This window comes from Phocoena sinus, chromosome 13 (genome assembly GCF_008692025.1).
Source record: "Phocoena sinus isolate mPhoSin1 chromosome 13, mPhoSin1.pri, whole genome shotgun sequence".
NCBI lineage: Eukaryota > Metazoa > Chordata > Mammalia > Artiodactyla > Phocoenidae > Phocoena > Phocoena sinus.
The window spans coordinates 53,423,992-53,438,239 of NC_045775.1; the positions used below are offsets into that span (position 1 = coordinate 53,423,992).

General features: G+C 33.2%; 1 protein-coding gene across 8 annotated transcripts in view; it reads left to right on the forward strand.

The window, feature by feature from the left end:
* Positions 1 to 14,248, forward strand: part of EHBP1 (EH domain binding protein 1) — a 357,667-nt gene that overhangs the window by 302,397 nt on the left and 41,022 nt on the right. For 4 of the 8 annotated variants that reach the window (XM_032652678.1, XM_032652677.1, XM_032652679.1 and 1 more), the window contains 5 exons: positions 465 to 566; positions 3,731 to 3,855; positions 6,257 to 6,395; positions 6,569 to 6,675; positions 9,361 to 9,484. In XM_032652678.1, coding sequence (XP_032508569.1) covers positions 465 to 566; positions 3,731 to 3,855; positions 6,257 to 6,395; positions 6,569 to 6,675; positions 9,361 to 9,484 — 597 coding nt within the window. The remainder of the gene's footprint in view (positions 1 to 464; positions 567 to 3,730; positions 3,856 to 6,256; positions 6,396 to 6,568; positions 6,676 to 9,360; positions 9,485 to 14,248) is intronic. The other 4 variants (XM_032652681.1, XM_032652683.1, XM_032652680.1 and 1 more) reach the window with 1 other exon arrangement.

Genomic DNA, 14,248 nt, shown 5'->3' on the forward strand with positions numbered 1-14,248 from the left:
CTCAGTAGTTGTGGTGCACAGGCTTAGTTGCTCCATGGCATGTGGGATCTTCCCGGACCAGAGCTTGAACCCGTGTCCTCTGCATTGGCAGGAGGATTCTTAGCCACTGTGCCACCAGGGAAGTCCCCCAACTTTATTTTTGTATACTGTTATTAGAGATTACCAGTAGATTACATTTTTAAACATAGGGATTCCAGGAGCTCAGTGATTCAGAGACAGCATGTGACAAATTGTCAAAATTTTTGCATCCGCTTTGGTGTGACAATTCATCTTTGACATATGAATGTAAAATATAAATGTTAATCTAATAGTGAAAAAGTAGCTTAAAACTGATTTCTTAACTTGCTCATCTGTGTCAGACCTGAATTTGAACTGTCATTACAATACTGTTTTTCCTTAGTGTTTCTAACAAATGATATAAAATAGAAATAATATACTAACATTATTGCTACATTTTCCTACAGATGATAAAGTTGAGATAGATACTAATGAGGAGATTTCCGAAGGCTTTGTTGTAGGAGGTGGAGATGAACTTACTAACTTAGAAAATGACCTTGATACTCCCGGTAATTTCAGATTATAAATACTTTGTGTCCTGCTGCATGGCAAACTCTTATATTTTTATTATAACTGTTTATTAACTATTAAAACTTATATTTTTATTATCTCATTAATAATGATAATAAGTTCTTTTAGTAGTTTTATTACATCTTACGCCCTCACAAATCATTTAGCTAAATCCACTTTCCATCAATTTTATGTTATTATTTTGTTTTAGGCTTAATGTTAAAATTAGCAATAAAATTGAAATAGCAAATTTTAGTTTTTCTCTTATTACTAAGATTCACTTTTATATTTTATGTTATATGGGACAATTTGTAGACATTTTATGATTGGTTCCCTTCTCAGCCTAAATATTTTGTTGTGATGTTGTAAGGTATAGATGTAGTACCTATGGAATGCTTCAAATGTAAATCTAAACCATGGATCAGATTTTCTGATTTGGTTTGGAATTGATAGTCGTAGTGGTAATATTATTTTATAAATTTTGTGCTTACCTTAAATATTACTACTAATAAATTATTTTATACATACTTAATAACTAATCACAATAATACTCTTTGAAAACTGCTTATATAGATTACTATTAAATTCATCTCATATTGTATATCAATAAATATTATACCGATAATCACATTTGCAATTGAACTTCTGAGTTATTGTATAAAATATAAAGATACTTGCTGATGGTTAAGTAGATGAGTGTTCCATATGCACTACCTTTATAAGTCAGCAGCAGGTAGCTTTGTTTATGTGAGAGGTTCCATAAATACTTATTGAATTGAATTCTTATAGCAATAAAAAGTCTTTGGCAATCTTTTTAAACTTAAAGGTAAGAAAGTGAAATCCCTAATATTTATCTTTTCCTGTAAAAAGCTACAGGGAGGGAGAGCAGGTATTCTTCCCAGCCCTGGCATGTCCCTACAATGCTAACTTGCTTTGTTTCTTCCCTATTTGAAATCATGCTGTTACTTCTCCAAGAAACAATCAAACATGGTCTTCCTAACTATAGAGAGCACCCAAAAAAATCTGTGTCTTTTGTCAGTAGCTCCTTCATGGTCTAGTATTAAATAATACTTTTACTAGATACAGGTCAGTATATTTATAATTGTACAAGTCCAGGAGAATGCTGATATTTAAGGAAATTAAAAAAAAAATTAACCCCAAATTAAAACTGTGTTTTACTTATTTCTATTTAAAATACTTTAGAACTTGGGTAAGTTTGATTTTTCTTTTTGAAAAAAATTTTTGTTGTTGCTTACCCACCCTCTCACCACAACCACCATCAAAGTCTTTAGTAGAAACCAGTATCATCTCTTTACCACGGAGGACATCCAGAAGTACAGAATTAAAGCCTTAACATTTGATTCATGGAAGTATAAAATCAGTGACAATAAGTGGTACATATTTCCTGATTTAACAGTAGATTAAGAAGACAGGAGAAATTAGCCCTTTCTTGGGTAAGGTAAAGAGAATTTTCTAGTTTTAGTTATAGCAACTTTGTGGGGTATTTTAATGTATTTAAAGGTTGGTTAATATTAGGCCTAACATTAGGCTTGATTCTTGTCCTTCTTAAAAACACTCTTCCTACTTTTTGTATACCTAAAAAGAAAACACATCTCAGTCCTCCTGTTTTTGGAGTTAAGTAATATATTGTTTACAACTCTCCAGCATGCCAATAAGTGTTGGCGAGTGCATAGGACAGACTTTCCAATTCAGACTATGGCTTATTTCATGGCAGTAAGAAATAGGAATGCAAACTGGAATCTGGAAGCATGTAGCATACATTATGGTTTTTTATCCTGGCTTTATTTTCCCCAAAATTCTTTTTTTAATATGTATATAAAAGTCATAATTTTTTAATAATAAGTTGTTTAATCTTTATCTTGATTTGACCATAGTTCATCAGATATTGTTTAAAAGAGAAGCCTGGCAATATAAACTGACCAATTTGCATGAAAGTAATGATAATAGCATTTATTAAGAGTCTTATAATTAGAAAACTTATTAATCTTTATGAAAAATATCATTCATCAAATGGTTGGCATGTCTTTTATAATCATTTTATTAAAGAGTTGCTTTGAGTGAATTTGTTTAAATAGAATTATTTGTTTCCATTCGCTTCTGAGCTATTTTATTAAATAAAGATTAATTTACTTGCTAAAAATAATTTGAAATTGTTTATTTTTAAAGTTATAGCTATTTTGTATTTATTTTAAATTTCTATCCATATTTCACACATTCCAAAATGTGATAATCTTTATTGTACTTCTGTCCTCTAATTAGAAGGTATTTGTAAACATATACCCTGTTTCAATGCTGGGTATATATGTATACCCATAAACATTGGAACACTGGATTCTAACAGTGTGTACATGACTGTCTAAGATCATCTTAAGAACTTAATATGGCATTATATGTCTAAATTTAATATACTAGAAGAATTGAAACAATAAAGTAATATAATTTTTAATCAAATGTGTTACCTCTTTTAAATACCTACTTTGTAATACCTTGTTTTATTATGTACAACCTATACAGTTGCTAATATAAATATGTACATCAAATATGGACTTAAGTTTTCAGGTAAGCATAGCTGCTATTAACTATAGAATAACTAAATAGTCTTTAGGCATGTTGACTATATTCTTTAAGCGAACTGATTTTGGGGAAAAGTACATATATATGCATGTATATCATACACACACACACACACACACACACACACACATACACACATACACACACACCCCAGAATATATGCTAAGAGACTAGATTTTATTTATTCCCACCACAAAAAAGAAATGATAATTTTGTGACATGATAGAAGTGTTAACTAATGCTATGGTGGTAATCATATTGCAATATATAAATGTATCAAATCAACACATTGTACATCTTCAACTTACACAAGGTTACATATCAATTATGTCTCAATTTTTAAAAAGGGAATATAGTCAATATCCCTAAAGACTACTTAGTTATACTATAGTTATATGGTATGCAGTATAGTTTATGTATACATACATACATATATATATAGAGTTCTCTTTTTTTTTTGAGTTCTCTTTTTTAATATAGTAATATTTTTATGAAGTCCTTTAAATTGATAGCCTACACATCTAAATGCATCTCATACAGTTATTCATAGTATTTGCATATTTAACAGAACAAAACACTAAGTTGCTGGACTTGAAGCTGAAGAATCTCCTAGACACTCAGCCGCAGGTGGCAAATTCACCTTCCAGCGCTGCTCACAAAGCTATAACTGAAAGTTCAGAGCAAGACATTAAGGTAAATCTTACTTGTTTAAAATATTTGACTTAGTATCTGTGTATTGTAATTTCCACTGGCACTTCATAATCCTAAAGTCAGTTTCTTTTCAAATTCTTCACACTAAGATTAAGATATACAAATTTTTATTAAATAGCCAATAAATTAAATACCAGTATGGTAATCAGTATTCAGGTACTGTTTTTCAGATAAACTACTACTTTAAGTTGATATGTCAGTAAAAGTAAAAACTATTCTTGACTTCTGTATGCATTTGTATTTTGCTAACGAGAATATTGCTAAGAGAATTCTAGCATATTCTATCATCTTCAGCCTTTGACCTGTTAAGATAAATTAATTCCTGAAGATGGTATGTGATTGAATATAAATTTTTAAGATACTTGCATGTGCTTTGTGCCAATATAAATCTTACCTTGTGTAAGATTTTAGCCAAAATGCAACATTATAAGATGATGATGATAATGATGATGATTTGTAGTATTTATATTATCCCCACTCAAGCCATCCCTCCTTGCACTGTATCATTAATATTTCTCTAGCTTTAGGGCATTTCTAGTCTTGTATAACTTTTTCACCCACCTGCGGACTATGGGGACTGCCCTGCTGACTGAAAGGATTTCCTTCCCCTGACACAGAGATGCTTTGAAGTCCCAAAACAATGACTTTCATTGCTTTTCCCTTATACTGTCGGTTTCTATAAATTGGTGATGAAAGTGTGTGGCAGCACCAGAGGACTTTTGGTCACTGTCTTTGAACAAAAGGAAGCCTGGATCACGTCTGATTTTTTGCGTTCAATTTAGCTTTCTGCACTGGATTTAATGCAGAATGAAGCTGGACTAAGAATAATACAATGGATTGAAAAGGCTAACTGAATTAGTGGGTTTAGAGGAATACATTTGTAAAGTGGCAGAAGTCCCTAGTCATAAGAAGGTTTCTTAAGATGGGATTTGCTGGCTAATCGCACTGATATTTTAGCATGTTGCCAGGCCTCAAAAAATTTAGCCGTGTTTGTTTATTTTGGTAAAGACTTGAGTTTTAGACTATTGGGCAGTTATTATGATAACAGTAGAATACACACTTTTCTTAAACAAACAAACAAATAAATAAAAGCCATAATTGTTTCTATCCTAGCTACATAGCTAGCATATTAATAGCGTGATACTAATAATAAATATATAACTTAAAAAATAAGACAGAGGTATTTTCGTTCTCAAGGTTTAATTATCTAAATAGATGCAGTTGTTTTTGCTTTCCAAAAAGCTCTTAAATGTAGTTATTTTCAAACTTATTCCAACAAAATGTGTGCTTTAAACAGCTTGTCTTTGTATGGATCTTTTTAGTTCAGATTTTTTAAATGGTGCTTATAAAGAACATATAGAGTCCATCTGTTCTCTTGAAGCTTTCAGCATTGATTTAGGGTTTTATTTTTTTAATAAAATGCAGTTTACACGTTTATAAATGAGGCATTCTGTGTTTGTGGAAAAGGATAAACTGTTACCTTCCCTTGAGGATTCTGTATCCCAGGCCTCCTTGAGGCTAGAGAATAGGCCATTGGAGGACTCCCTCATTACTGATTGTCTCAATGCAGAGGAAGGGCAAAGTCTTGGTAGCTTTTGATAACCAGTTTCAGCATTCAGCAGGCTTAGCTATTAGTCATGCATCTTAGCCTTTCCCTATTTACTTTCAAAACACTTAATAAAAATAATAAAGATTAGGTATAAAATGAAATATTTGTTTGGTACACAGCACCACGGTATCTGCGGCTTCCACACACTGCAGTGGTTCAGTCTTCTGGGATATTTCTTGTTGATAGAACCATTTGAATTTGTTACCAGTATTAACATAGGAAGCTCTGGAAAAGATAATTGTAGGTTCCTTAGCTGTAAAGGGCTTACTTACAAATCTGACTTTGGAAAGTTATAGCTGATGAAATGCAGTTCAGTGGGGTAGTGTTATAATCCTACCTTTTAGCCTTCATCCAGCATTGGTGGTTTATCTCAATGGGCATAAAATTAGAAACTAGTTCTTCTTCTCATACAAGTCTGTGGGACTGTACAAACAGATGGGGCAGAATAGTGGGGCTGGGGTGGTGGGGCGGTGGTAGACAGAGGCAATGTGGCTTTTAAATGATACATATCAGAAGAAGACATGGGGGTCCGCAGTATCTAATGAAACACAGTTATCAAGAATGATCCTCCATTTAAACCATGTCTCCCAAAGGTTTCAGTTACAGGCAACAGACCTTGCCATTGAGCTATTTAGAACATCTCTTTATAGTCCTTTTTTCTTTCAAAACGTTTCTAAGTTGGCATTATCTTAAATCAGTAAAACTTGTTTTACTAATGTGTAATTTCACATTTATAAGATCAGGACTCTCTTACCACATTTGTTTCACTTTTAGAATGGCACAGAAGATCTCCGGACTGAGCGATTACAAAAAGCAACAGAACGATTTAGAAATCCTGTTGTGTTTAGCAAGGATTCTACAGTAAGAAAAACTCAACTTCAGTCTTTCAGTCAATATGTTGAGAATAGACCAGGTAGGAACACTTTTTTAAATGTTTTCCCATCTTATGATTTAGCAATATTTATATATATATATATATATATATATATATATATATATATGGAAGCTGATAATGTAAATCCACATTTCAATACACAAATATCAAGCTTTATAATAATTTTACATGTCTTTCCCTTTTTTTTAAAGAGATGAAAAGGCAGAGATCAATACAGGAAGATACAAAGAAAGGAAATGAGGAGAAGGCAGCAATAACTGAAACTCAGAGGAAGCCATCAGAAGATGAAGTGCTTAATGTATATTAATTTTTTGTGTGGTTTCATGATTGCTGATAATTCCAAACTGTATGTGGAAATAGTGCCTTTATTTGTTAAAATGAGATGTTAGGTTTTTTAAGATGTCAATCTCCAGTGCATTCAAAGCAGAGTGAGAGGGGTGCACTGTTGAATTAGTCTGCAGTGTGGTGATAATTGTCAGATAAAAAAAATGAATTTTTCAGAGTTCCACAGCCCCAGCTTCCTTGAGACATTTCCATCAGGGCACTTCCCATAAAGAGATTCCAGTATTGATCTACTGGGAGGATTTTAATTATTACAATAGCAGATACCGCAGAGCTGCAGTTAGAGGGAAAAGTCACATGAGACCTGCTAGAATTTCTCAGCCAACCCATTTTGTTGGCTTGGGTTAATGGGTGTTCAACCTTTCCATTATCCAGATCAGCCGTGAATTACTAGCTGAATGATGTTTGCATTAATATAATATATATGGTAATTTCTTCACTTAATTAACGGGGAGGTTCAGCTCAGTAGGGGTATGGGCTGATCATGTGTAAAATTGATTTGTGAGGGAAATATTTGATAGACCGCAGGGAGAAAGCTGCTTTTGATGGACAGCTGCGGGACAGAAGCAGGAAGAACAAGTTTTAACTTGAATTTTTGTCTGGAAGCATTGCTCTCTTTAATGGTGCTACTTTTTTTTATTATTATTATCTCCAGTTTGTGTAAATATTTTCTTTGTTTTTACTCTTAAAATTGTCTATTATGGATTTTAAAATCCTTGCAAATGTAGTCAGAGTTACAAACTACATTTTAGAGCTGTAAAAACTTCTCATTTTTAAGTTCTTCTTTTAAAGTTGTTTTACTAAAACCTGGCACGTCTTAATACATAGAAGAGCTAAGTGGTATATCCTGATGAAATACTTGGTATAATTTATAACATACAGAATATTTGAGTATACTATATACTCACACTAAAGAATCTGATTATAAACTTTGTTACTATTTTTAACTGAACCAATCAGTACAAGCAATGAAGTTTACGTGTTGCTTATCACTTCTGTTTTCTTATATCTTTGTTACTTTTACTATGTTTGTTTTGTCCCTCTGGATGGAAATGAGAATAGTCCTTTTTGAAAATGCTCTGCTGTCTGACAAGTAGATACAAAAAGCATTCACCAGATTCCAGATTTTAAACCTACCATTAGCATTTATTCTGTTGTTATAGTTTTTCTGTTTTATTTCATAGTGAGATGGAAGAATATCCGCTTTGTATGAATCTTTTAAAAATACAGTAACTTATTTGATCAGTCTATCCTGAGACATTATCAGTTTCATGATTTTTTAAAATATTTCAGCTTAAGTTTGTCAACTACCATAGTCAGTTTAACAATAAGCTGGTTTAAATTGAGTTCATGTGTGAGTACAGTTTACTGGTTCCAAAGATAAATAAGTTATACATATGGTTAGACAGGTTTGTTCATTATGAGAATTCCAAAATATCCTCGTAAATAACGTAATTCTTGATTTTGTTTGTTGTTTAAGGAGTAACGAAAGATAATTCCTCATGGCTTCTTAGAGATTAATATGCTTCTAGGTAGGGAAGGGATTTGACACAAGAACGTTGTTCACATTTATTTCTCTGAATAAATATTGTAAGTGCTGATATTAGTAGTGGTAGTGGTGAGAGTAATCACTTAAGCAGTTCTTTAGTATTTCTCAGCTACTTAGGAAACTAACCCCTAGAAATGCCACAAGACAAACAAGCATTCCAAAGGAAGCTATAATTAATCAGTTTGGTACTATACCATGAATAACCCTGCCCCCTAACGATTTCAATTTGTAATAGGAAAATAAAAAGTAAGCCTATATTGGTACTTTATAATAGAACTGCTACTTCAAATAAAACTTCTAAGGATAATTTTTTTTAACATGCTTGGTTGTAAAAAGTAAAATTTCAGGTTGAAATCCAAATTTGGTTAAATGGAAGATTAACCAAATCAGTGTACTGGTGGCATTAGATCCAGTGTAGCAAGGTTTGAAACCACCTGTCAAGTTAGAATTTGCAGCTACAATAATTAGTAATACATCAACAGAATGACATGTTAAAGTACAGAAGCCAGCTGGAGGGGAAACTGGAGATATTAGAAACTTCTCTTTTATCATTTTTTAAAAATACTTTAAATAGTATAGTTACTATGAAAAGAAGAAATGTATCTTTTTAATTTTATATTTTTGTAAGAACAAATCTGATTTTTTTCAGGATAGATTCTTTAAGAAGCAATTCCTTAGTTAAATTCCATTTTTATATATTACACTTTTGAATTAAAGATGTCATTGGTGTTTGTTTTGACAGTCACCAAGGGAAAATTATCTTCTATCCTTGTCCATGCTTAATCACTCTGACTCAACTCTAAGGAGAATTTTTTTCTTACTTAGTGTTAACTTTTTAAATCTGGCAAATCTGGGTGTTAAATTATAAATATAATACTAAACAGCCAAGATTTTCTCTATTTACAAAAGTTTTGCAATATATGTAATACATATGAAAATTTTTTGAATCACAGGGCGTTGCTTTTAGTTACTAAGAGTGATACTAAGGGCGTATTTGGTTCTCTAGGTAAGTGCTTTACTAAGTGTTTGTAGAAAGGAAAAATGCAACTTACAAGTGATTTTTTTTTCTTTCCTGTTTGTTCTCGTTAACAGAAAGGGTTCAAAGACACCAGTCAGTATGTTGTAGGAGAATTGGCAGCACTAGAGAATGAGCAAAAGCAAATTGACACCCGTGCCGCGCTGGTGGAGAAGCGCCTTCGCTATCTCATGGACACAGGTACGGTGCCCAATTACACTGTAAACAGTTTTGGCAAATTGAGCGTTCACAAACTCTTATAGAGTTTTGGAAGTGTGAATCTTTGAAGCCTGAATGTTCAGCAGAACTGCCTTGAAAATAAAAAGGCTGCGATTTGCAGCCACCTCTCTGGGCCCTGGTGATAAGAGTGCCTTCATGGGAAGTGATAACTCGCCCTGATACCGTGTGAGCCAGCACTATTGAACAGTGTGCTCATCCATGCAGGGTTGGAATACACATCTGTGCCTCATTGATATGCCACTGCTTAAAAAAAAAGTAAGATCTTCACTGTTCTACTGATTCATTGGGAAAAAAAAAAGATTTGGCCAGCTAAAGCCATGTACTGCATGAAACAGAGCACTATGCATAGGGGACATCTCCACGGACTAGATCACTGAAATTTGAGAATACTATCTGGTTACTGATGCTCCACAATTTTTTTTCAAGAGAACTGGTTTTTAAAAGTCTGTAATACTTTGTGGCACAGTTGCATTTGAAAGGATTAAGGTATATAGGAAGGTTTGTAAAAACGGTTTAGAGCAGCAAGTTAGCTCCTAACCAGAGGGTAGATTGGCATTTAATGCTGACTGCCAATAGTGATTGAATAGATCTAAGTGTACAGTAAGCTATTGGAAAAAAAAAACAAAACTGTATGTGTGTATATTTTAAAGAAATATATTTCTTTAAAATATATGTCTATACATATATGTTTCTTTAAAATCCTGCTCCTACAAAAGGGGTAAAAATGGGAAATAAATTCAAATCATTCATGCCAAATTAAAAGTACACTATATTATGTAAAAAAATGTCAAAATGTAAGTGGAAAATCTATTCCTTTAATTAATTGCTTTAATTTTATGGCAGTGTTAAAGTAGATTAGTAAAGTAGATTAGTAAATTAGTAGTAGATTAGGATTGGAAAGCTTTCTTGAACTTTTTCTTCTCTATTTGCCAAAGATGTATTTATAATTAAAGAACTCCTCCAGAAATAAGCATTTATATGGGACATTTGAAAATTGCCTACATTAGTGAAATCAGAACATACTAGAATGTGAAGAGACCTTTGGCTTTATCTGGCCGGTTTCAAGCTGTGTTCTGTGGAGACTTTAGGGCTTCTTCACAGACACCTTGGGGCTGGTAGGACAATAAGGGAGCAAGCAGATAGACGTCTGGGTTTCTTACCTTACTTCAAACAGAGTAGCTCTGAGTTTATTTATATGAAATAGCAGGCTTCTTGGATGAGTTCATTTTAAGAAAAGGTTCTACTGGTTAAAATTTAAAATGAAACAAAAAAAGGTTTTTTTTTATTTTTTGAAAACTATTACCTAAACTTCTCGTTATACAGAGGAGACAGAGGCACAGGAAAAGCTCAGTGCCACACAGATCAGTAAGTGGCTGACCTTCAGCTAGCATGCAAGTCACCAGAACCGTATTATACCATACCCTATTATACCTGCTATGCCAGATTACCTAGAACATGTTTATCATTGCCCTAACAAGTTACATGTATGCTCATTCATATACATAGACTTTTGTGTGGATATGCCATAAACCAACACATGGCTTCACACTTGCATTTTTCCTTTGGTCTCTGAAGGATTTTGAAAATATTATGTTAACTATATTAAAAACGTAAATACTAGGTAGTGAAATTTCTGTAATACATTTTTTAATTATTTCCTTTATATATTTTAAGGAGACTTTTTTTTTTTTAATTCTTTCAAGTAGAGCACCTTTCCTCTCTGTGTTGGATAAATTAGATATTACTATAAAAGAGCCTGTGTCACAAGAGAAAAAGCTAGAAATTCTGTTTCCTTTCCTTCTTTCACACTTGGGGCCTGATTTATTGAGGGTTCTAACCAAAATAGACTCAAGTTCTCCTCCCCATACTACATATTACCAGTGAAGCTTTATAGTGGCCCCAACTAGAGATCATTTATCATCTGAAAGACAGTCACGGACTACAGATTGATTCTAGAATCTCTTCAGGGCTTTATATTCCATACTACACAGGACAGAATCTAGTCTAGACTGGATCTGCTAGACTTGGTTCCCCAACTTGATAAATGCCGAGAATCCCCCTGGATTGTATTGAACCTCCTCCAGCTCAAATAATGGTCTCCCAAGATTTGCCTAAAGCCTGGGTAACAACTGAAGTAAAAGATAAGGTGTTAGAAAGGAAAAGCATATATTTATTCATCCTTTTCCTTTTTGGTGTTCCCATACTTCCAACTTTTCATTTATTATAGAACCTAGTACCTTTTCTCTGGTATCTTAGGGTTTTTGTGTACTTTCTGAAGTACACAAAATCTGAATCTGAATCTGAATCTCAGCCTTAAAATTAAGCAGAGCAGATAGTATCATATTCTTTACATGATAAAACTGAGCCTCAGATTGGAAAAATGGCTCATATAAGATGGCCTAATTACTAATGACTGAGTTAGGGCTTGTACCCAAGTTTTTAGGTTTTCTATCTCTTGAGACAGTTCTCTTTTCCCACTACGTCTTTTTTTATAGCAAAAGCATACTTTATCAGCTATTTCAATTTTTATATACTTGTAGGTACTGACTATATACAATTTTTAATTGTATTGATTTGAAATTCATATATAAAATTAACCATTTTAAAATGTAGAATTCAGTAGCATTTACTACATTCACAGTATTGTACAATCACCACCACTATTTCCATAGTTTTTCATCACCCTAAACAGAAACTCTGTACTCATTAATTCCTCATTTTCTCCTCTCATGGTCCCCTAGGACTCGCTAATCTACTTTCTGTCTCTCTGAAATTGTTTTATTCTAGATATTTCATATAGGTGAAATCAAACAATAGTTATCCTTTTGTATCTGGCTTCTTTCACTTATTATAATATTCTCAAGGTTCAACCATATTGTAATGTACCACTACTTTATTCCTTGTTGTGGTTAAGTAATATTTCATTGTATGTATATGCCACATTTTGTGGAGTCATTCATCCATTGATGGACACTTGGGTTGTTTACACCTTCTGGCTACTATGAACATGGTCTAAAAGCATCTCTTTGAATCCCTGTTTTCAGCTTTGGAGGTTATATACCTAGAATTGGAATTACTGCGTCATATGGTAATTCTCTATTTTGTATTAAGGAATTGTACTCAATTTTAAATGGGTGTGAAGTTTATTTAGAAGTTGATTTGTGGAATTGAAGAATACATTTTCCAAAAGAAGCACTGTTATAAGCATCCACAGGCCAGACAAACCCACAAAAATCTATTAATTTAAAATGTAACTAAAATAATACTAATAGTTACATTAGACCTGAGTCCTAGGTTCCCAGGGTTTGAGCAGCTCTAGATTTTAAGCACCAATCCCTTTAACACTGAAGCTCTTGCATCTTGAGAGAGGATAGTAGGGACTGGATGGTGGCCTAGACTTCTGGGCATTTCTCCTGGCATGTTGGGAGAAGACTCTAGCAAGAAAGTAGCAGAGGATTGTAAGAGAGAGCCTCAGTGGGTCCTGCAGCAAGTGGGTCCCTGGGGAGGTACCAGGGATGAGAATGGCAATGACAGGGGAAGGGCTGGAAAGATCCCAACATTCATTTAGGGGAGAGGCATCTGTGTCAGAGTCAGCTCAGCTGTGGAGATTTATATGACTGGTCCCTTCTGAAATTGAGTAATCCTAAATCAGTGGTAGTTTGAATATTAAATAACAATACTGTGTGTGAGAGAGAGGGCACGTGAGTATCTTCTGCCATCCTGTCTTAGGATCTATAATATCCTCATGCAAATACTAGAGAACTTTTTTCCATCAGTTCTGAATGTTTTGTGGGTTTTGTTTTTGTTTTTCTTTTGTAATTGTTGCAGAGGAGGAATTTTTAAATTTCTAGCACCTAAAGTTTGTAACAATTACTTCTTTGGGGACACTAAAGCTTATTAGTTAGAAACATGCATGTGTTCCAGGCTGACGTTTTGTATGTAAGTATAGGGCTAATGAATCTGTACCAGCAATGTTGTTACCCTTGCAAAAATGGAGTTTATAATGGAAATGTTGATGGGCCCTTTTACTAAAGTGCTGCAAATAGTGTTACTATAATGAATGGTGTTTCTTTTCCATTCCTAATCTGTTTTCATTTGATGGTTATCAAACTTTCTTACTGTAGAACTGTAGTGTTTAAAACTAATGATTTGTGGGTTTTTTTAAGTGACAATATTTTATTTATATTTTGAGTTTAAACATTAAACATTCTGAGGGGTAAATTGCAATAAAATTGCATTTTCTGGCTTTATAACCTTTAAACACTGAATAAAATGATCATGATAACCTTCTTAAGTTCCTGGGCCACAAATACTGATTCCATAGCTTTTTGTAGACTAACCACTACAAAAACTTAACAAATGACCATTTAAAAATATTAAATATACTCAGGGAAAAAAGAATGAAAAGAAATAACTTTCCTATACATTCCTCAGAATGTCTCTTTACCTCAACCTTTGAAGAGTCAAATGTGGTAAACGTTAAAGCTGCTTTAAAGCAGGGAATTGGGCCCACAAAAAAAAAAAAAGTAAAATTTTTGACTTGTTACTGGGAACCTTTCTCTTTGAATCTCCAGAATTACCCATTATCTTTACCTAGAGATAACAATAATGGCCAATATTTATTACATGCTTCTTGTATGTATGGCTTTATGGAAAATGCTTGACATACATTATTTCCTTGTCTCTCACAATGGCCCTATGAGATAGGTTCCATTTAATAACTGG